General features: G+C 44.5%; 1 protein-coding gene across 1 annotated transcript in view; it reads right to left on the minus strand.

Annotated features, from left to right (window-relative positions):
• LOC126148472 (uncharacterized) overlaps nucleotides 1-25052 on the minus strand; it is a 222676-nt gene that overhangs the window by 98033 nt on the left and 99591 nt on the right. Inside the window, exon 3 of the mRNA XM_049915759.1 lies at nucleotides 16054-16140. Within this exon, the coding sequence (XP_049771716.1) occupies nucleotides 16054-16140 (87 nt within the window). The remainder of the gene's footprint in view (nucleotides 1-16053; nucleotides 16141-25052) is intronic.

A 25052-nucleotide genomic window follows, 5' to 3' on the forward strand; every position in this document is an offset into this window, starting at 1 on the left:
CTCCGGAAATCCGGAATCAGCCTGTTTTGTAACGGTTCGTTGTGTCGTTGTGGTGCGAACTGCTGCTCTAATTTCTGCTGCAGATGCAGTACGATGCGCCAGAGCCATACTCCGAACACGACAGCCTCCCTTCTCAGTAGTGCCACATGGCCGTCAAGAGACCGGTTTTCTTGCGATCGTACATTCTCGTGACCGCCGCTGCTAGCAATCATGTGCAATATTTACATTTTTCTGCAGTATCACAGAACAAACATCCCACTACTCGTAGCCCTATTACACGACCTGGTTCAGACTCAGTGAGGTGTTGATAATGACGTCTGTGGTGTCACCGCCAGACACCACACTTGCTAGGTGGTAGCTTTAAATCGGCCGCGGTCCATTAGTACATGTCGGACCCGCGTGTCGCCACTGTCAGTAATTGCAGACCGAGCGCCACCACACGGCAGGTCTAGAGAGACGTACTAGCACTCGCCCCAGTTGTACGACGACTTTGCTAGCGACTACACTGACGAAGCCTTTCTCTCATTTGCCGAGAGATAGTTAGAATAGCCTTCAGCTAAGTCCATGGCTACGACCTAGCAAGGCGCCATTAACCATTTCAAGAGAGAGTCTCACTTGTATCATCCAGAATGCTGTATACAAATGATGGATTAAAGTTAAGTATTCCTGCAGCTACGTACTTTTCTTTATAGCATTCATTACGTATCCTGTTTCAGACCTAGCGCCACCGGCGTGAATTAAACGCGTGCATTTCGGCCTCCTATTGCAACACAGTGTTGGCTCTTCTGCCAACACAAAAACGTCTATGTCGTCTTAAACACATTCGTGACTAACATAAACTCACAATGTCCAATCTCAAAGGTAATTAGCGCTCACGACCGTTACAGCGTGTATTTAAATCGAGCAAGATTTGCATTCCCATTGTCGCGCTACTAGCGCCACTCTAACGCGACTGGCGAGAAATCAGAATAGACATCATCTGTCAGATGGGAAAATACGCTTACCAACTTTCGTTTATATCGCACAACTCTTTCTTGGGGTTGCGATTTTTTCCGTCTGTATATACAGGGTGAGTCACCAACTATTGCCACCAAGAAAAACTCCGAAAGTATGATAGTAGATGAAAAGTTTGTGGGACAAAACTTGCATGGGACAATGGTTTTTTGTTGCTAGGTGGGGTCGCTTCAGAGATATGAAGGTCAACTTTGCTTTTTGTAATGGGATGCTATAGTTTAGTACTTATTTTCTGATAGCGACTATCGAGATGAATCCAATGATGTGTCACAGTAAGGGTACAAAGGTGACATGAACGTCCATTTACGGAAGGTATTCCAAGCAGTGCTGCAATCTTTTTATCATGGATTGAGTGGTATACCTTATCACATCGGCACTTATCGAAGCACATGCTATGATAATTCATTCTCGTATATCTTCAGGTGTAATTGGAACGCCTTTATAAACAATGTCATTTACGAATCCCCACAAGAAAAAATCCAGAGGCGTCAAGTCTGGCGAACGAGCCGGCCACAAGACACCTCCTCTGCGTCCAATCCAACGATTTGGGAATTGTCTCTGCAACTCATTTTTAGCCATCAGCGAAAAATGTGCAGGACACCCATCGTGTTGATACCACATTCTGTTCCTTGTTCCTAAAGGTATTTCTTCCAATAACAGATCTAATGTTTCTTGCAGGAATGTGGTGTACTTCCTACCATTAAGATTTGCTTCGATGAAATAGGGACCTACGAGGGCTATCGACAAAGTACATTACGTTTTGGAATTAAAAATAAATAAAGTATTGGAATTTTTTTTATTATATACAGATGAAAGCCACACTTAAATACTACTTTTCTACATAGTTGCCATTTAAATTAAGGCACTTATCGTAGCGATGGACGAGCTTGGAAATTCCTTCGTCGTAAAATTCGGCCGCCTGCGCCTTCAACCACGTGGTTACCTCTTTTGGGACAGAAAAGGTGTTATTTTTGTGGATTTCCTGGAAAGAGGCACTACAATAAACTCTCAAAGGTATTGCCAAACTCTGCACAACCTCAGAAGAGCAATACAAAACAAGCGCAGGGGAAAGTTGGGCTTAAAGATCTTGCTGATTCACGGCAACGCCCGGGCCCACACGGCAAATGCCACTCGTGAAGTTCTCGAATCTTTTAAGTGGGAGTTGTTTCCTCATCCGCCGTACAGTCCCGACCTGGCACCGAGCGACTTCCACTTATTCCCAGCAATGAAGAAGTGGTTGGCTATGCAGCGTTTTGATGACGACGCACAGCTGCAAGAAGAGGTAACCACGTGGTTGAAGGCGCAGGCGGCCGAATTTTACGACGAAGGAATTTCCAAGCTCGTCCATCGCCAGGATAAGTGCCTTAATTTAAATGGCAACTATGTAGAAAAGTAGTATTTAAGTGTGGCTTTCATCTGTATATAATAAAAAAATTTACAATAGTTTATTTATTTTTAATTCCAAAACGTAATGTACTTTGTGGATAGCCCTCGTATAATTCTGTCCTCCAAAATCCCACACCATACATTTACCGACCGCGGTTTTTGGTGTTCAACTTGTCGCACCCAACATGGGTTTTCAGTTGCCCAATAATGCGTGTTATGCAAATTAACATTTCCATGGCTCATGAATGTAGCCTCGTCAGTAAATAAAATCAAATTAATAAATGTGTAATTCCTCTGAATCTGAAATTGAGCCCATCGTCAGAATTCAATGCGACGCATACAATCCGTACCAGCTAATTCTTCGTGGGGACTGATATGGTAAGGATGATATATATGGCGATGTAGAACAGGAACAACACTACTCTGGCTCATGCCAGACCCTTAGCGATTTGACGCTAACTAACACAAGGATCTCGAATCACAGTGGTAAGCGTACCAATCTCCGCTGCCTCGTTAGTAGCTTTCCTTTGCCGGATGTCTTTCCGATGCGTTAAAGACCCAGCTGTTCTCAATTTATCACACAGATATTTAAATGTACGACGTGTAGGGTGAGTTCGATGAGAATATCTTTCAGCGTTTAAGTCTCTAGCTCTCGCTGAATTCCCTTGGCATTCTTCGTAAATGAGAAGCATATAGACTTGTTCTTCGAAGGAATACATCATCCACATTCGCTTGATTCGGCGATACTAGTCTTACCGTTCCTATTGGTGTTGTATTGCGAAACCGTCGAATGATGCTAACATGTCAATGGAACGTTAGATGGATACGCCGTATTCGGCGAATATTTACTATTTGGACGATAAACGAGAGAGAATTGTCAAAATATGTGCTTCGATAAGTACCGAAGTGATAAGGAATACCACTCAGTCCATGATAAGAAGATTGCAGCACTGCATTGATACCAGTCATCGTCACTTCGAACACCTTTGTGACCTTCGTTGACCTTCAAAGACCTTACTATTACACATCATTGGATTCGTCTCGATAGTCGCTTTCAGAAAATAAGTACCAAACTATAGCATCCCATATAGAAAAAGAAAGTTGACCGTCATATCTCTGACGCGACCCCATCTAGGAACAAAAAACCAACGTCATATTGTGGCCCCCGATGTCGCATGCAGCATTTGTCCCACAAACGTTTCAGCTCCTATCATACTTTCGGAGTTATTCTAGGTGGCAATACTTAGTGACTCACCCTGTATAAATGATCTGGCTGACAGGGCGAGCAGCAGGTTACGGCTTTTTGCTGGTAATGCTGTGGTATACAGGAAAGCATCGTCGTTGAGTGTCTGTAAAAGGATACATGATGGCTTGGAGAAAATTTCTAGTTGGTGTGATGGATGGCAGCTTGGTCTAAATATACTGTAATTTAATGCAGATTATCAGGAAAAAACAATGCCTCAATGTTATAATACGGCATTAGTAGTGAGCTGCTTCAATGAGTCACATTGATTAAATATCTAGGTGTACCTATGTAAATCAGCATGAAATGGAACGGGCATGTAAGGATTGTAGAGGGGGAAGGCGAACAGTCGACTTCGTTTTACTGGGAGAATTTTAGAAATGTGTAGTTCACTCGTAAAGGAGACTGCATACAGGACACTAGTACGAGCCATTGTTAAGTATTAAAAAAGTGCTTGGGATCCGTACCAGGTAGGATTAAAGGAATACATCGAAGCAGTTCAAAGGCGTACGCTGTGGTGTTTTAGAGAGACACTTTTTTTTCACTGCTGCTACTCTTTGTAATAACCCGCCATTTTTATACATAACACGGGTCCTTTCTAGCCTATGGGCTGGTCTCTTAGCCGACACACAGAGCGATACGACCATTTGTTACCGGTAGGTTCAAAGAATGCGTGTTACGGAGATGCTTCGGGAACTCAAATGTGAATCCCTGGAAGGAAAGCGACGTTCTTTTCGAGGAACGTTACTGAGAAAATTTACGGAACCAGCATATGAAGCTGCCTGGAGAACGATTCTCCTGCTGCCAACGTACATTTCCCGGATGGATCACTAAGATAAGAGAAATTGCGGCTCGTACAGAGGCATATAGGCAATCGTTTATCCCACACTCTATTTGCGATTGGAACGGGAAAGGAAATGCCTAGTAGTGTTACAAGGTACCCTCCTTCACATACCATACTGTGGCTTGCGGAATATGTATCTAGATGTAGAATGCAACCTGGCAACCTTGATTCTCCTCCGAGCCATCACACAGGGTTACGCTCATCGTGGTACTGTACAAGAAACTAAGCATTTCAACGAACCCGCACAAATCAGAAATGTGTAACGCCATCTACACTAGTGCACATTCCTCATTACTTAGTGACTCACCCTGTATAAATGATCTGGCTGACAGGGCGAGCAGCAGGTTACGGCTTTTTGCTGGTAATGCTGTGGTATACAGGAAAGCGTCGTCGTTGAGTGTTTCTTGTCAGAAATGTGTTACGCCATCTACACTAGTGCACATTCCTCATTTGTGCGGGTTCGTTGAAATGCTGATCATTTCCATATCCAAGCATACCGTACACTTTACTGGCAATTTCCTGTTTATTGGATGCCACCGTCACTATGTTCCAGTTTTAATGACCAGGAGCGTACTTCGGCAGTGCACACACACATTGCCTACGATACGGGTTAAACCGTTGTAGACGTCGGATGTAGGACAAGTCGTGAGAGTGTAACTGTAGTGTGTCATGGGCTCAGGTAAAGGATTTGAAGATCGAAATGAGGATCGCAGTGCCGAACATTGACACTCACGTCGAGCCCTTGCGTACGCTGTGGTGTTTTAAAGAGACACTTTTTTTTCACTGCTGCTCTTTGTAATAACCCGCCATTTTTATACATAACACGGGTCCTTTCTAGCCTATGGGCTGGTCTCTTAGCCGACACACAGAGCGATACGACCATATGCTGTGTGTCGTTGCCCGTGCCCCACCAACGTGGAGGTGGACCACTATGCCCTCTTTCTGAGAATTTATTTGCAGCCTTAAAATGAATATACAAAGATTTGACAAAATTATAATTATAGAGCAAAGAGGCAGCAGGATGTGTGTGTGACTGGGCGTTTCGCCCGACATGCAGTTCCGCGCCTGCCCCGGTCGGCGCGGTGCCCTTGGTGGCAGGTGCCGGTGAATGCGCGGGCGGCCTCGTGACGTAGAACCAGCGATCGAGTGTTAGTCGTTAACCTGTTGCGACTCCCAGCGGTCAGTGCACCGCGAACAGGCCGCACATGCAACAACAAGCCAGGCTCCGGGAGGGAGGGGAAAGCGACAGGTTGCGTCGGCCTGGCGCCTTGTGAAAATCAGTCCAGCTGCAGCCCACGACGTAGTAAGCATTGCGCTACAGACTGTACCTCTGTGAAGTCAGCAAAGTGTGCATATAGAACTACGCGTAAGACTGTAGAAGCAACTTGATATCAGTTTAAAGTACGTTAGATTCACCATTAATTCCAGAGACCAATACTGTGCAAACCCTCATGGATGTGAAACATGTCGGCAGAATACGGCAGATAACACCTGTCCCACAAAGCGCTTTTTTTTCGTCTTCAGTCTTCTGACTGCTTTGATACGGCATGCCATGAATTCCTTTCCTGTGCAAACTTTTCAGCTCAGAGTAGTAATTATTTGCTGGATGTATTCCAATCTCTGTTTTCCTCTTCAGTTTGTACTCTCTACAGCTCCTTCTAGTACCATGGACTTATTCCCTGATGTCTTAACAGGTGCCCTGTCATCCTGTCCCTTCTTCTTGTCAGTGTTTTCCATATATTCCTTTCCCCACCGATTCTGCAGAGAGCCCCCTCATTCCTTACAGTAAGTTGGTTCAAATGGCTCTAAGCACTATGGGGCTTAACATTGAAGTCATCAGTCCCCTAGACTAGAACTACGTAAACATAACTAACCTAAGGACATCACACACATCCATGCCCGAGGCAGGATTCGAATCTGCGACCGTAGCGGTCGCGCGGTTCCAGACTGAAGCGCCTAGAACCGCTTGGCGACAACGGCAGGCTTACAGTAAAAGTCCACCTAATTTTCAATATTCTTCTGTAGGCCCACATCTCAAATATTTCGATTCTCTTCTGTTCCTGTTTGCCCACAGTCCATGTCCATGTTTATAATTAATATAAATTCCACAAACATCATTTATAGCTTTTTGTCATGGACTTGCTTCGCGGTATCTAGAGTTATTAATATGCAAAATAATGACCAAATCCTTAATACTCAGCATTTTTCATAATTGCCACACTATTGGCGAAGAGCAGTAGTTAGTTTATTATTTCCAACAATAAAGTTTTTTTTTCCTGTGAGATGCCCATCTAAATTTTTCAATCACTAAATCGGTGTCGATTAAGTCATTTTTGGCGCATGGCTACTTCTTGGCGTCTACGTCAGAGTATGATTTACGCAAGACTCCAACCAGATGACCCAGTGTACCAGTATGGTAGGAGCCTCACGTAAATAGTGACCCGTCGTATATTCTGAGTCAGCCTTACTCCATGATTTATATATGGGCTGTTGTAATTGAATTATAAGCAGAAACCGGTTTAGGCACTGAAAGAGTTACATGGCCATTTGACTGCAATAACTTTTATTGATACTAAGTATTGCAAATATACGTGGCATCCAATAGGCGGTCTAGGTGAAATGGTGAAGATGGGGCAGGTTTACCGTTATCGGCGAATGGGTATCTGTATCTTCTGAGTGAATATAGTGAGTGCATATGCAGTGTCTCATTGGGGATTGTCGTAGAAGTAATAAGACGGAAGAGAGTGAAACTCAGGAAACTTAGGACACTTCTGTCAAATGTTATTAACGGTGCAATCGAACTTGAATTCTCCTTCTACAGTCACATAACCACCTACTGCGTCACAAATGCCTACTCGACTAGATCCTATTAAAAATTTCAGATTTAATTCAGAACATTTGGCACACAGCCTCTAACCGTGAAGTGTATGATATCACTATTTCTTTCATTATTAACTAGATAGCTGTAACCATCATTTTTTACCACTGAACCTTTGTCACGCTCACCACGTGAAACAGGTATTTTTCCTAAGTTTACATTTTTCTTCTGAACGTGTAGTTCAACAACCTGTGCAGGAACAGCTACACGTAGTTTAAATGGTGGAGCGTAGTGCTACTACGAGCACACTGCGACTTTCTGCACCTATCGGTGTCCCACGAATAGGTGTATGACGATCATTACGTACGGGACAGTTGTACCCCTTTAATATACAATATGCCCACAATTTTCACACTGGCAACAATGCCACGAGACTTGAATTTTATCACTTGCTCCTACTGTGAAGTGTATGCTATCACTATTTCTTTCATTATTAACTAGATAGCTGTAACGACCATTTTTTACCACTGAACCTTTGTCACGCTCACCACGTGAAACAGGCTTCACTGATGAAGCCATGTTTACACGGAATGGAATCAACAACACCGTAATAACCATCGATGGTCGCAGGAAAATCCACACGCTACAGTGGGAACCAATTTCCAAGTTCGTTTTTCGATGCGGCAATATCAGATCCAGTCAGTTTAGAAGAGCAAATGACGAGACATAATTACTTGAATTTTTTGGAAAATTCGTTTGTTGAGCCCCTAAGTACGTTCCTTCGGCCAGGCTGACTGCAGCGAACTTCCTCCATCACGGATTCCCTCCACATTTTACCAGACTTGCGAGGGAACATCTCACCCGTACTTAACCTAACCGCTGGATTGGTCGTGGTAGTACATTTAACTTGCCACCGAGATTTCTGCACCTTACTCCATTAGATTTTTGATTGAAGGGTTGGGTGAAATCTGAGATGTACAAACGAAAGATGAATTTGTGAGATGAAATGGTTGGTCTCATCGAGGAGGCCGCTACGTGCTGAGGCAACAAGACAAACGACATAACATGTTCTTCCGTATTCTTGTGATCGCCCAGCGCAGGACACCTGTTCTATGATTTTAATACCATCCTCTACTTTTCCTTTTGGTGTATATTTTCCCCTTTTGGTTCGCTTTTTTCATTTTCTCTTTCGATGTGGTTCTCCGTTAGTTTTACGCCCTTTTACTTTCTCCAACTCCTTCTGGGAACTGTTTTACCTTAAGACTTGTTTGTATGAGGAATAAGGTACTGATGAGCCTGTAGTTTGGTCCCTTTATATCCCAAACCAACCAACCAAGCAAGAGTACACAAATGCATTAAAGATGACTGTGGAATACTTGAACATTTATTGTTAACTGTACAACAGGTGTAATGTGACGTGTACGATAGTGCTTAGAAATGAATGTGTTAAAAATACGTATTTTTCAGTTGATTGTAAAACTCATGTTGTAATGTTGTTTTCCTCTGACACCGCGTCATAGATACGTATACGATATATATCTGTTTAAGCTGTATATATTCATACAATGTAAGCTTCCACGGCCGGTATTGTCTTCGCTTAAAACTTCCGGGCTGATAGGCCGTGGTCGAAGTATAAAACTCTCCCCTGACGTTTCGTCTCCGACTGCGGGAGACTTTACACAACTACAAGGAGTAGTTGTGGACCGGTTTATATCGGTACCACAAAGAGAAGTGTGAACACCCGTCTTGTTGAACATAAGAGGAATTGCCGCCTGGGTCACACGGATAAATCGGTCGTAGCGGAACATGTTTGCCAGGAAGATGATCATGAAATAAAATTCCGTGAGACGAGCGTCATATCAAAAACCTCGCATTATTATGCACGTTTGTATAGAGAGGCTATTGGCATTGATAAACACCGTAATAATTTTAACAGAAAAGACGAAGGTGCTAAACTGCATAAAATTTGGATGTCAGCGTTGCACCGCAAGCGTTCGATTACTTTCAATCGAGAATGTTGGCATTACCAGAGACAATCTCATAGCCGACGCCACGTGATCGACAGTGGCGCTTTCTGTACTGCCTACATAATCAGCGCTTCCTCGAGTTCTCTTCGCAGTTCGTCGCTGTATCTCCGAGGATGTTCCTGCAGTCGAAGACGAAACGTCAGGGGAGTGTTTTATACTTCGACCACGGCCTATCAGCCCGGAAGTTTTAAGTGTATATATTCTTTAACTACTAAACAGTCGCAATATTATTCAAATCCTCCTTTTTTAGGTGAAAACTGAGCTTCAGTGAAAGTTTTCAAATGGTCACTCTGCTGGTTAGGAAGGGAAAGGTAGCCACAGACAGATAAAAGGCAAACTAAGACTCAAATGAAGGGGAATCTGGTTTTCTAAGCCTTATGTTCGGATGTCTCTTTCTAAAATGTGTCGCCCAAATTTTTTTTTCCTTGTTGAGTATGTTTGGTAGATCATTCCGCACAGCAATCTGAAATGCCAAATGGCACAAATTAATTACTAATCAGCCATAATATCTTAGTTCCATGTCAAAAATATGGTTAAGGGTTCTTCCTCTTGCTCATTGTTGAATACTCATTTCAATTCCCAAAAATCTACTCGTCTGCAACAGCATCATATTTTTTTATAAGAACTCCCCTTTTAAGTGTTTTACTTGAGACACTGAATAGTCTGGCTGTTGTAGCAAACGGTATCTTTTCTTTTTTTACAGCATCCAATGCCTGTTGCATAGTATTAGAATCCCAAGACTTTTGTAGTGATCTGAAATAAACTGATGGCCTCTTAGCATACACCCGTAATAAGAGAACGTAGCTTTCAGCCAATTTGTTAGGACACTAATACCTTTGTATACCTATTTTATAAAATACATTACAAATTATACGGCATGTGGCACATTGCCTCGTCAGGCGGCTGGCCACGATGCTCGACTGGGCACGTTTACGCTATATGTTGCTTGAATATGAAATTACATAACCTAGGAAATTCATAAACAGGTGTTTTCGAAGGCTAAAATACAACGCCTTACCAGCGTTGAAGCAATTAACAGTCACAATATATATATATTCATGCTCATAAATTATGGATAATGCTGATACATGGTGAAACAACGCTCTTGTGGGCTGTTTGCGGGTTTAAATCACCTCGGGGTATGACCATGCGATGCATTTGACCTGCGGTCGTCGCACAGTGCCGCTGGCGGTAGTCCACATATGCAGAGGTGTGTTGGTGCATGTCAGAGTACACTGCAGCGAGTAAGTGTGCAGGCGTTTTCAGACGTGCTAATGGTGACTGTGTGTTGACGATGGCTCAAAGAACACATATTGATGACGTTGTGAGGGGTAGAATACTAGGGCGAATGGAGGCTGGTCAAACACAGCTGGTCGTAGGACGGACCCTCCGTGTGCCACAAAGTGTAATCTCAAGATTATGGCAACGATTCGAGCAGACAGGAAACGTGTCCAGGCGCTACAGTACGGGACATCCACAGTGTACAACACCACAAGAAGACCGATATCTCACCATCAATGCCCGCAGACGGCCATGGAGTACTGCAGGTAGCCTTGCTCGGGACCTTACCGCAACCACTGGAACAATTCTCTCCAGACACACAGTCTACAGACGACTGAACAGGCATGGTTTATTCGCCCGGAGACCTGCAAGGTGCATTCCACTGACCCCTGGTCACAGGAGAACCCGTAAAGCCTGGTGTCAAGAACACAGTACATGGTCATTGGAACAGTGGTTCCAGGTTATGTTCACGGACGAGTCCAGGTATAGTCTGAACAGTGATTATCGCCGGGTTTTCATCTGGCGTGAACCAGGAAACAGATACCAACCCCTAAATGTCCTTGAAAGGGACCTGTATGGAGGTCGTGGTTTCATGGTGTGGGGTGGGATTATGATTGGTGCTCGTACACCCGTGCATGTGTTTGACAGAGGAACTGTAACAGGCCAGGTGTATCGGGACGTCACTTTGCACCAGTATGTCCGCCTTTTCAGGGGTGCAGTGAGTTCCACCTTCCTCCTGATTGATGGTAACGCACAGCCCCACCGAGTTGCCATTGTGGAGGAGTACCTTGAAACAGAAGATACCAGGCGAATGGAGTGGCCTGCCTGTTCTCCAGACCTAAGCCCATCGAGCACGTCTGGGATGCAACAGGCACTGGTGCAAGAATGGGAGGCTATACCCCAGCAGCTGCTCGACCACCTGATCCAGAGTATGCTAACCCGTTGTGCGGCCTATGTACGTGTGCATCGTGATCATATTCCGTTTGATGTCGGGGTCCATGCGCAGGAAACAGTGGCGTTTTGTAGCACATGTGTTTTGTGACGTGTCGTATGTGTTCCCTATGTGTCTATGCTATTAGCGCCAGTTTTGTGTAGTGCCACGTTGTGTGGCACCACATTCTGCAATTATCCTTAATTTATGAGCAATAGTCGTCCTAAAGTCTGCAAAATCCAATGTCTTCCTGCCGTTCATTAAAGACGGTAATTACCCTTAGGAAAGATCTTGTGGAAACGAAAGATATGGGACACCTAAAGTCGAGAAAGGATGCCCGCAGACCACTGCAAAACTCAGGGATTCAAAGATTCTGTGTAGTTATATACACATGCAAGTGGGTACTAAAAGAACAGTCGAAGAACGATTATAACACAAAGGCAACTGTAGAATTGAAGAAATAATCAATTGTTTTGCATACTGGAGACCTCCAGATTCGATTTGATAAGACTTAGGTACTGGCAGTCACAGTTGGATACTATGAAAAACTATGTGAAGAGACAGCGGAGATTAATAATTAATGATTTAATAATGAATAATTAATGATTTTAATCTGAAGGAGGTGGTTGTAAAACTGAATGGCACCTGGATTACAGGGCTGCAGAAGATGTGTACACGTCCTCCCCCACTGGATGACAGCAACTGCGGACGACAGCAGTCGACAACGGCCAACTGCGTTCGAGTTTTCAAAACATGTGATGTCACACCTCTGCCCAGTAGAACTCGAAAAAGGTAATTCTTCTTCAGCCGGTAGCAAATCTGGATGTGCATCGGGCCTTCGAGAAAGGTACAGTATGTCTTGATGTTCTTCAGAGATGGGAACAAAACGCTGGGTTTCAACGAGAAATTCATTGGACCATACTTATTATGAAAACTAGATGAGTACCTGGCATTGCACGATATGTATTTATTTCAGTCTTTGATGAGCCCATGTCCTCCTTTTCCCTCTCTCTGTTCATCTCCTCCTTCACCTCCTCTCTGTCCATCTTCTCAAAACCCTTCCTGTCCACCTCACCCACTCCCTGCTCTCTGATCTTCTTCTGCCACTGTCTCTGTCCATCTCCTCATACCTCCTCTCTCTGTGTCGATGTGCTCCACTCCCCTCTATCCATTTGATCCTCCCCACTCTGTCCATTAGATCCTTCTCCCTCTGTCCATTTCCTCCTCTCCCTCTCCATCGCCATCCTCCTACCCTCTCTTTGTCAATATCTTCCTTCCCCTTTCTCTGTCCGTCTCCTCCTCCCCCTCTCCCAGTTCATCTTCTCTTCTTTCCTTTCTGTGTCCATCTCCTTCTCTCTCTGTCCTTCTCCTGCTCTTTCTCTGTCCATTTCCTTCTTCCCCTCTGTCTGCCTCTCTCTTCCTCCACCTGTCTCTGTCCATCTCACCCTCTCCCCTCTCTCTGTCCATATCCCGCTCCCCTATATTTGTCCATCTTTTCCTCCTATCTGTGCCTATCTCCTCGCTCCCCCTCGCCATCAGTCTATTTTTTCCTCTCCCTTTCTCTCTCCATGTTATCACAAACACCCCAATAGGAGGCTGGTGGCTCTTATCCCTGCAGTATTTCTTTCCAGATTGTAAATAATATTTGTACCAAATATGATTTAATTAGTTCCAAGGGTTTACGATGAGCTTTTCATCCATGACTTTGCACGAATGCTCACAAGTGAAACATATTGAAACGTCCCCTTAGAAAAATTTATGAATGATTGTCCTGATAAACATCTTACGTTATTTGATTTTCAAACAGCTGAGCAGAACTGAACGTACTCAGACATTTCACTCTTTACCTATTCCGGTCAACACTAAACTGACACACAATGTTTTTTAGCGCAACGCAATCTGACTTTCAATAATCCCTACAAAAGAATGGCCCTGACTAACATTAACCTATACGTTTCATGAATCACTTACCTCACAAAAATCTTCGTTACTCGAACTACTGCAATACATCGAGCGCTAATACTGCAAGCTAAATAAAAGATTCTAACTACTGAAGGCACTAACTACTGATAGGCATACTTAGCAAATGAAAGATTTTGATAGAGAACAAACAATATATTTACCTTAATAGTGTTCAAAAGTCATTATATATATCAGTTCGTGACATCCAGTCTTACAAATTTACTCTCTCTGATGGACACACGTCCAGATCATCCGCTCTCAAAACTCCGCCATCTCTCTCCCCATATCCACCACTGCTGGCGGCTCACCTCCAACTGCGCAACGCTACGCGCTGTTAACATTCAACTGCCCAACACCACAATAGCAAATTCCAACAATGCCACCCAGCCACAGACTGCACGCAGCACAGCCAGTGATTTTCATACAGAGCGCTACGTGGCAGTGGCGTTACCAATATAAAAACCTAAACAGCCTACTTACAATATTTGATATATTTTTAACATATTTCATACGTATTTGTACACATATTTCACCTGCATGTAGGCGAATTTCGCCCTGCAATTTGATTTTCAAGCAAACTTTCCGTCCGAACAGGCTTTGGAAGGCCCAACATCACCGACCTACCACCGTGTCATCCTCAGGCGATAGGCGCCACTGGATGTGGATATGGAGGAGCATGTGGTCAGCACACAGCTCTCCCGACCGTTGTTAGTTTTCGCGATTTTTATTTTTACGTAGCCCATTGTTCATGATGTATCTCCTGAACTATGTGGTGCACAATGGTAAAATTTTGCAGGTACGTCCGGTGTTACATGTGGCAAGTGTCTGCGAAACGTGCTGTGAATAGAGTTAGTAGTAAAGAAGTAATAAATTAAAGCGTCAGTCCTGGTGCGGCAGTCTTACTGCATGTACAACGAAGATGTAGTAAGCGATAAACTTTTTTCTTTTCGTCATATTATAGGCGTCGTCAACGACATAAAGTTTCGTAAAGAAATTATCAAAGGTGTGGGGGTGAAAAAGGAGTGTAGCCCACAACACGCGAGTACCCAGACTTTACTCATCCAGAATTTGAGAATGAGAGCACATAATGGCTTGCAACAGACTTTACACATAATTTCAAACCTTTACAAAAAATATCCTTGTTGACAATCCACACGATGCGATGAAAGGAAAAACTTTTGGCGCTTTCTACATTTACGCTGCCCATGTATTAAAACTGCCGCATCGGGCATGACTCTTTAATTCATTACTTCTTTACTGCTAACTGTATTCGCGACACATTCAGTATACAGACAGTATTCACATATACCACTGGAAGTACCTACAGAATTATATCATTGTACGACACGTTCAGGCGATATGACGTCATAAACATTGATCTGCGTGAAAACGAAACTGCAGGTCGAAATTCGATTTGTATAAAAAGGTGAACTATGCACACAAATATGTGTGAAATTAGTTAAATGTTTGTGATATATGTGTAAGCGGCCAAATTGACGGGTAAAAAGCTCATCCTAAATCCCTGGATCGATTTCAGCCAAACACGATACACATACGAGTATGACTTACTATCTGGAAGGGGTGGGTGATAACGTAGAGAGAGAAAGGGGTAGGAAAAGGTGGGCAGACACATGGGGGAAAGAAGGGGATGGAAACAGATAAGGGGAAGAAGGAGATGGACCGAGATAAGGGATGGCGCAAATGAACAGAAAGGAGAGGAGACGGACAGAGAGAGGAAAGAGTTGGAGATGGACAGAGAAAGGAAACAAGAGAAGATGGAGAGAGAGAGGGCAGAGGAGGCGATGGACAGAGAAATGGGAGAGGAGGCGCTGGACAGAGAGAGGGGGAGGTGGGAACGGATAGACAGAGGGGGGAAGGAGGATATGGACAGAGAGAGGGGCAGGAAGAGATTAGTGCAGTATATGTGAAATAGAGGTATGTGGGCGAAGCTGAGAGTAAAAAGCTAGTATTTTAATAAATGTGAACACTCAGATACCCTGTTGCTCTTTGACTGGCCCTCTAAATCATGCTGAAAATCTGTTGGGCTGTATGGAACAGAGGGTGAAACGCAACAATCAAGATTCCCTTAATTTCTTTGATCTAATCACCAATGAGTGGCGCCTGCTGGATATGGCAGACGTGTAGAAACTTCTGGGCTCTCTTCCTCACCGAGTTTAGGCAATTTTCAACGCAAGAGCCAGTGTTACACGATATTAGTGCTAAATTTTCCGGTGGTGACAATTTTTTCCCAGTGTACTGTTGTCAGAGGAAATGAGTGTGGAATCTTATAGGACTTAACCGCTGAGGTCGTCAGTCCCTAAGCTTACGCACTACTTAACCCAAATTATCCTAAGGACAAACACACACACCCATGCCCGAGGGAGGACTCGAACCTCCGCCGGGACCAGCCGCATAGTCCATGACTGCAGCGCCTGAGACCGCTCGGCTAGTCCCGCGCGGCTTCTCAGAGGAGTAGCCTCACACAATCATAAGCATCGGCTGTATTGCGCTGTGTGCCTGGTACTTACGGTGTGCTTCGATACTTACAGACACAGCAGACGCCGAAACCGAGAGCACAAGGGCCGTGGGAAGAGCCACCCTGGATGCGGCATTCGTACGTGTTGAGGCACACCCCTGCAAAACAGCACGCCTAAGCCACTCGTACCCGCCTCTAGAAAATCATCTCTCGTAAATCATACACTCAACGAAGCACTTCAGCAGAACTCAAAAAGAGCACAAATACACTACGTACAAAGTAAATACTATGCACTAGCGGGAAATGAAAAATGAAATTCTCTTATGATGTGACATGACAATGATGGTGGTGGTGGTGACGGTGACCCTCTTCAAAATATCCGTTGACGGTAACTTTATAGCTCGTCATATGGAAAGCGCAGGAAAAATATATTTCTTGTGCGTTTGCATGTTAGACGAAAAACTGGTTGCTTTCGTTAACAGTGGCAACACATGCCCAACTGTCGTCTTCCAGTCAGAAACGATTTTTGATTAATTCGGTTCTTCGTGTTTCGAGGTTTAAATTCTCATCCTCAGGAAGCTCTGGTCTTGAATGTGGTATACAGCATCTGATTGATATTCTTATCAAATTATGTACTTGGAAGTATCTAATAATGTAAAATAGAACGTGCTGCTACAGTAATATCACCGCATATTAAGTAAACATGAAGTTGAACAAAAACAACTTGAAAACGATTGTTTAAATCTCGAAACGCGGAGTCCAGAAATGATAAAAAATGTCATTTGTTGCTGTCAATCATTTTTTGTATTGCGGCTCCATACTGTAGGCCGAACTAAAAATGTAAAACTGTAGTGAATTCGAATGTTGTCTTGAACACCACATTGCTGTGCTAGGCATGGTCCTTCCTCGACCTTTGAATCAATTATCCAGCAAGTTGTACGGGAGCTACTGTTTAACGGTGACTACGAACCACAGTACAGCTCGGCATTTTTCATATTAATAAATATTGCTAGAAGTGAGAGAAGTGATAGGTGCAAGATACGACCTATGCTTCTTGAAATTCCTCTAGAGTTATTTAGAAAAAAACATATGGAACCGTAATTATGATGGTCAGATGGGGATTTGAATACTGCTCCTTCCGAATGCGAAATATGAGGAGTTGGAAGTGTAGTTGAAGACACGTGAAAGTTTGGGCCTGTGAAAAAGGGATAATTTCCTCTGCAATGGGCATTCCAGGAGCGAATTACATTCACCTTTGGTTTCAAACATAAAAACATTATTTAAAGAAGCTTATGTTTGGCAGCAGCAGAGTCCTCTATGGAACGCTGAAGCATATTCAAAACTTTTTACTACCGTCTCGCGTACGCCGCAGCCACTGCGGACACCGTCAACACAATAACTTCGTCGCCACTCTGTAGTTTATCGTCATTTTTCCCCACATTCTGCTGCTTATGATACAACTCACTCATTTCAGTAAATCTGCCAAGATCACTAGCTTTTAAACAGCGCTAACCGTTATTCATGACACCGTTACACCAAACTGTTCCTACTAACATCGTTTTAACAACGGCTATGACCGCCGGTTGACTGCCGGGAAGATGGAGTAATTTTTTCCTTTCTTAGGACGAGCTCGATTCTTTTCAGGTAAATACCGACGAGCTGAGAGTGAGGCAGTGAATTTACATCTGGCTGGGAATACTTGGGAGAGGAGTTCGATAAGCTACAGAGAAAGTGCGTACAACGCAAACACGATTCGGAAAACAGCCTGTGACCACTGAAAGATAGTGCCACAGATCACCCAGTAAGGTCGTACGTACAGATATCTGTTGATCTTGAATCCAGAAGGCACAGTCTACTGGCCTATACATTATGTGGCATTGCTAGATCACTAATTTTGTAATTTATAATTTTGGACTACACTACTACCACACTATAGTATACAACATTACACTGCACAACATTACTACACTTGGTATTAGAACCAAGTTGGATCTCTCGCTGGTTTGGATGGTTAGTCCCGTGTGCACTGAGGTGCAACTCGGATTGACAGGCCTGTGCTGCTGTGCCAGCCAAGTTGTAGAGACTGGGAGATGGCTGTCAGGGTCTCAGGAAGTCCTCTTTGGTCCTCCTCGAGGCTCGTCTCATCACTGCTTCCAGACGGTTGTTGTAGGTGGGTGATCTGCTGTGGCATGTCTTGTTATCATGATGTAAGGCCTCTTCTTGGTTGTCTCTCAGCCTTGTAGGCTTGCAATTCATAAACTATATCTTAGCTGAATGCGACTTCAGTTTACGTCACAGTTCCTCATTCCTTAGTATAGTATAGAGTGTTGCATTTCAAAATGCGTTTCTGTTGTGGTCCGTAACATCTTGTCTAACCGGACACTCCCAGACGATGTGATTCGGGGTGCATATTGCTCCACGTTCACAAGTGTCTGTAGTGCGCTGTCATATTTTTAGTAATTAGCTGGGATACGGACCATGTCCCGACAGGTAGTGTATAGCCGACACCCCCGGGATAACAAGGCCGCCCAGCAGTGTTAGTGACGTCACAGTAAGCGGCCCATAGCCGACGCAGCAGTCCACGGACACCTCCGTACAGACGCACCTGATGCTAACGATCTTCTGTCCGTCGTACAGAAAGGAGCTAACTATAATTCGAACCAAAGACCAAATTATATATATTCTTGTAAACAGCATAAAGGTTCATAACGAAATACCGGTTACATATACGGCCAGGAATTGGTTCTAGAACTCCTCTGAAAAGTGTTTATCTTCAGTACCAGAATGAACATCAAATTGTCAGGTTTTCTAAATAGAAAAGCACTTTGTTAGTAACAGACAGCAATAATGAGACTTGCAGTTGGTGATTTCTACGTGGAAAAGGAAATAAGCTGTAGAGAGATTGAAAATGGTAAGTAAAGAGAGACTCAGCCTTTTGCTCACATTCTTACATGTAATGCACTCGGTTGTTTTTCATTTCCTTACCTTTCATAACATTTTTAATATTGTTTCAAGAAATGTTTCTTCAATAGCAGAGTGAACTTCAAACTGTCAGGCTTTTCTTAAAGGAAAGAGCAGTCCCTTAGTATCACATTGCAAGACAGAATCTTGTGTTCATTGATGTCTATGTTAAAAGGAGAATATTTGATATCTATCTTTTGTTTCCATTCTTTATTACTGGGGATACACTGGTAAAAATTCTTGAAAAGAGCTGTCACCACGAACATATGAGTAAATTCACAATAGTCATGTGTTTTATGAGATAAAGCGAACTCTTGTTACCTTATTGTAAACGAAAGTTGTGAGGGTTTTGCTATGGATGATAGTGTTTAAGTTAATTTACTTTCAGTGTGATAGCTTGAAAATGTTAAGTCCTGTTGTCAGTTGGCATTTGTCACCACCTGTATGCGAGTTTTAAAGCTAAATATTGTTCTGACAATTATAAAATAGTGGCAAAGTTCCTCAATCGATTAAACTTATTCCTGCCCGTACATGTAATCGGTATTTCGTTATGAACCTTTATGCTGTTTACAAGAATATATATAATTTGGTCTTTGGTTCGAATTATAGTTAGCTCCTTTCTGTACGACGGACAGAAGATCGTTAGCATCAGGCGCGTCTGTACGGAGGTGTCCGTGGACTGCTGCGTCGGCTATGGGCCGCTTAGTGTGACGTCACTAACACTGCTGGGCGGCCTTGTTATCCCGGGGGTGTCGGTATAGCTCCCTTGGTTGAAAGGAAGTATGTCATTCTTGTTCTTTCTCTTATGTTTGGAAGGAAGAGGTAGGTCCTTCTCCGTGTCTCTGCCCTATCCCAGATTTCTTGCCATTCTCTATCTCGCTCTTATGTCCAGTATCTCCTTTACCTCATCATATTTGCACTTTTTGAGCCAATATTGTGCACCTCTCTTTCTTACAGCGAGACCTAGAGGTAGCAAGTCACCAGCAGCGCCCCGTGTTGTTCTGTACGCGCCGTCCGCAGCTCGTGGTCTAGTGGCTAGCGCTGCTGCCTCTTAATCACTAGGTCCCGGATTCGATTCCCGACCGGGTTGGGGATTTTCTCTGCGCGAGGACTGGGTATTTGTGTTGTCCTCGTCATTTCATCATCATTCCTGAACGTGGCGAGATTGGACTGTGTAAAGATTGGGATAACCGCGCAGTTGAGCGATCCACAAACCAAACAATATCTATACGCGCTTGTCAGGCGCAGGAGTACACTTCTCTGCGCTCGCTGTGGAGCCTGTGCTATCCTTACCTTTCTGGCTCTATGAGTCCAAACACTCGACCCATAGCCCACAACAGCGAGTAAGATTGCGTTGTGGCACGTTCTTATTGCACTTAGTGGCAGCTGAAAACTTCTCTGGCCAATTGTAGCTATTTTATTTAGGATTTTAATATCTCTCTGGCAGGCGATTTCTACATCTGCATGACAGTTTTCCTTTTCGTCGATATTAATTGGAAGCTAACTATATATTTCTTTTCACAGTTTCTACATCATTCTGGCCGTGGGGTTTCTCGTTCTTGATAGTGTTCCTTTTAGTAACATATACACTCCTGGAAATTGAAATAAGAACACCCTGAATTCATTGTCCCAGGAAGGGGAAACTTTATTGACACATTCCTGGGGTCAGATACATCACATGATCACACTGACAGAACCACAGGCACATAGACACAGGCAACAGAGCATGCACAATGTCGGCACTAGTACAGTGTATATCCACCTTTCGCAGCAATGCAGGCTGCTATTCTCCCATGGAGACGATCGTAGAGATGCTGGATGTAGTCCTGTGGTACGGCTTGCCATGCCATTTCCACCTGGCGCCTCAGTTGGACCAGCGTTCGTGCTGGACGTGCAGACCGCGTGAGACGACGCTTCATCCAGTCCCAAACATGCTCAATGGGGGACAGATCCGGAGATCTTGCTGGCCAGGGTAGTTGACTTACACCTTCTAGAGCACGTTGGGTGGCACGGGATACATGCGGACGTGCATTGTCCTGTTGGAACAGCAAGTTCCCTTGCCGGTCTAGGAATGGTAGAACGATGGGTTCGATGACGGTTTGGATGTACCGTGCACTATTCAGTGTCCCCTCGACGATCACCAGTGGTGTACGGCCAGTGTAGGAGATCGCTCCCCACACCATGATGCCGGGTGTTGGCCCTGTGTGCCTCGGTCGTATGCAGTCCTGATTGTGGCGCTCACCTGCACAGCGCCAAACACGCATACGACCATCATTGGCACCAAGGCAGAAGCGACTCTCATCGCTGAAGACGACACGTCTCCATTCGTCCCTCCATTCACGCCTGTCGCGACACCATTGGAGGCGGGCTGCACGATGTTGGGGCGTGAGCGGAAGACGGCCTAACGGTGTGCGGGACCGTAGCCCAGCTTCATGGAGACGGTTGCGAATGGTCGTCGCCGATACCCCAGGAGCAACAGTGTCCCTAATTTGCTGGGAAGTGGCGGTGCGGTCCCCTACGGCACTGCGTAGGATCCTACGGTCTTGGCGTGCATCCGTGCGTCGCTGCGGTCCGGTCCCAGGTCGACGGGCACGTGCACCTTCCGCCGACCACTGGCGACAACATCGATGTACTGTGGAGACCTCACGCCCCACGTGTTGAGCAATTCGGCGGTACGTCCACCCGGCCTCCCGCATGCCCACTATACGCCCTCGCTCAAAGTCCGTCAACTGCACATACGGTTCACGTCCACGTTGTCGCGGCATGCTACCAGTGTTAAAGACTGCGATGGAGCTCCGTATGCCACGGCAAACTGGCTGACACTGACGGCGGCGGTGCACAAATGCTGCGCAGCTAGCGCCATTCGACGGCCAACACCGCGGTTCCTGGTGTGTCCGCTGTGCCGTGCGTGTGATCATTGCTTGTACAGCCCTCTCGCAGTGTCCGGAGCAAGTATGGTGGGTCTGACACACTGGTGTCAATGTGTTCTTTTTTCCATTTCCAGGAGTGTAGACCGTTTTGAGCGCAGCTATTGTTAGTTAGTTTTCTACGCAGCAGATGCTTAGTCTTTCAAGAACTACCTTACTGTTTAATTTAGCCCTTGTGTTAGCAGATACTGTAATTAGCAGACTGTGTGCGTAGGCGATGCAGCCTCTAGTGTTTGTGACACTCTGAAGCTGGTTCAGTAATGGCTCTTTGCCAACACCCCAGAATTCTGAACCACAAACAGCCTTCGATGATGTCTTTCACAATTTTTTCCCCCAGTACATTCTAATTGCACCTGCTTGTCTGTGCAGTAATCTCGTGGAATGTTATAGAGACACCTTGAACAGTCCGTCTGTTTCACTATTTTTAACAGGGCAGGCTACCACAAATTATCAAACGCCCCATCAATATCAGTCTTTATGGCTATAACATACATGTTGTCTGAGATATTCACAATTTTCTCTGCATGATTTATCGCATCCTGGTGAATTTCCCTTTCGTGAGACAGTGCTGCAGGGGGCTTATGCCTACTAACTGTCTGTCGTCCCTTAGGCGGCGACACAGAAGCTTTTCTTGTATTGGGGCTACAGCATTACCAAACAAATCGACCTGCAAAGATTTCGATTCTCTTGGGTCTTTGTCTTCCCCTTCTTCAGTTTAATGATATCCGAGATTTTCAAAATTCTGAGAACCAGACCCTGCAAAGACATTTGTTTAATAACACTGTTAGATATGGCAGACGGCTGGTCCCGGCGGAGGTTCGAGTCCTCCCTCGGGCATGGGTGTGTGTGTTTGTCCTTAGGATAATTTAGGTTAAGTAGTGTGTAAGCTTAGAGACTGATGACCTTAGCACTTAAATCCCATAAGATTTCACACACATTTGAACATATGGCAGAATTTGGTCCACCAGCTGGCGCAACAATTGTGCCAGTATTCTGTCAGGTCCTGCTGCTGTCTTCTTCTTTAACTTCATTATTGCCAGTCTCACTTCCTCCTGGGAAAATGGAATCACAACATTGTTATTCACACGCTGCTCTGGTGATTCAGAGCGAAAATGCTGATGGAACTCTCTGTCTTCCATCGTTCTATCGTTTGGCTACAAAGTTCTGAGTAGGTACTGCGCTGATGTTTGAGGTCGTCATTGTTCCATCGAACCTTCTCACTGGGTGATCGAACCTTATTGGTTGCAAGTTTGTATAGAAAACCCCCAAACATCTGTTACCATATGGTTCTTAATGTACGCCTCTCATTTTTCTACTCTTGTTTGGTGTAGTAGTTAGTTACATTGTTGTTCGACTGTTCGGTAGAAAATCAGCCTTCTTTGTCGTTCTGTTTCCCCTAAGGGTCTTTGGTAGTATCCCCTCCTCTGCCTTGCTCTATGTCTCAAGGACTGTAGGGCGGGACTCCAGGGAATTTTAAGCCCTTTGGACTTCCTAACTAATGTTACGATCGCCATCTGCAGCGCTCGCAAAAATTCGTCCGCTTCGCCGTCACCATCAGTCCGGTTCCTTGCAGTGGCTGTATCTTGAATTCTGCCTTTAAAAGTTCCCAATTCTCTCAGCGTAGACTGTATAGTCTCTCGGGCTGGATGCTGCTGTCTAAGTCATTATCTGTGTTTGTAATTGTGAAGCAAAGGAGTTTATGGTCACTTGTTCTAAGTCCATCACAGACCTTCCAGTTGGCAATGTGGTCACTGACTTTCCAGTTTGCGAGGGTGGTGTCTATATTTGCTGTCACACCCGCGCGATTTTGGAAAGCAGGTGAGCTGAATGGCCTATTCGTGAGATAAAGGCCAAGTTCTTGTATAGAGTCCCGAAGCTAGAGTCCTCTTTCGTCCATTAGTCTTCTATACTACAATGCTGATTCGCTTTTGCGTCCATTACGAAAATGTTCTGTCGTGTCGACCCAGAATTGCTGCCTTTTTTAAGTTTTCTACGCGTGGATGTACCCCCTGACTGTATTGAAAATATTGATTAGTTATGTAAAATTTTACTAAGAAAGTCATTATTTCTATTGCCACCGCTTGTTCGTCACTGTGTTGATGTACCTTTGTCAGTGTTATGTCTCTACCTGGCACCACAATCGCGGCCATTGGACGTTGACCTGATATTATGGAGTATGCTGTAACTGGCAAGCGGGGTAATGCCTCGTCTCTGGAATGTGGTTCCTGTTTTCATAATATGTGTAAGGACAAGTCCTCCAACATTTTTCTGAGTTCTTGCATGACTATGGCATTACGCATCGCATTTATCTGGCAGATTGTAGTCACTTGCCTCTGTTCCATTCGCCTTGGGGTGTGATTTTATTGTAAGTGAATGTTACGGGAACTAGCGAGCGTATAGCTATGGGGCCAGTGTAACCTGTAATCATACCCATTTTGGCTGTGTGTCATCCCTAATTTCCTGTAAAGATGCTCAATATCAGGTGTCTTCTGTTTCCACTTAAAGACGACGTCAGGTACAGTCTGCAGTTCCTTTGTATTTGTAGGCAGGTTGTTGACACTAATCTGAATACGATCAAGTTTATCCGTGACAGGGAAATGTATGGTACAGCCTCTTCGATGACTGTGCCTAACCAATTGTCTTATTGCTATGGTTAATACATGCATATCCTCTAATTTAGCCTGTCTCATTGCGTTTTTACACATTTCGTAAATAGGCCGTGGGTCTGGCCATAAACTTCGTCCATATTTCATGTCCATTACTGTCTGTATCTTTTGAAGGCTTAGCACGAAACTGATATGAAGTGAAACGGGGTTAAATATCGTGTCGTTACAAAACAATTAAATCGGCAGATAGCAACGCATTGCGAAGCCGGATGGCGCGAGACTGAACTCACACACAGCAAGAGCGAGCACTGGATTGCGTACTAACAGGTGGCGTGTTAAGATGCAATTGCGGAAACGCCAGACACCAAAATGGAGAGAAGGGTCATGTGGAGCGCGCATGGGCATTGGCGGATAAATATACCAATAGAATGCGTAGCTGAGCTGATAGGAAGGCTGGATAGTTCCTTAAAATGTAAATTTGTAAAGACTATTATTAGTGCTATTGTTGTTCATTGAAAAGCGACACGTTAGTCGTTGCAACGTGGACTCAAGATAGCAGCTACAAAAAGTTCCAAA

The sequence above is a fragment of the Schistocerca cancellata genome, chromosome 2 (assembly GCF_023864275.1).
Source record: "Schistocerca cancellata isolate TAMUIC-IGC-003103 chromosome 2, iqSchCanc2.1, whole genome shotgun sequence".
In the NCBI taxonomy this organism is placed as follows: Eukaryota; Metazoa; Arthropoda; class Insecta; order Orthoptera; family Acrididae; genus Schistocerca; species Schistocerca cancellata.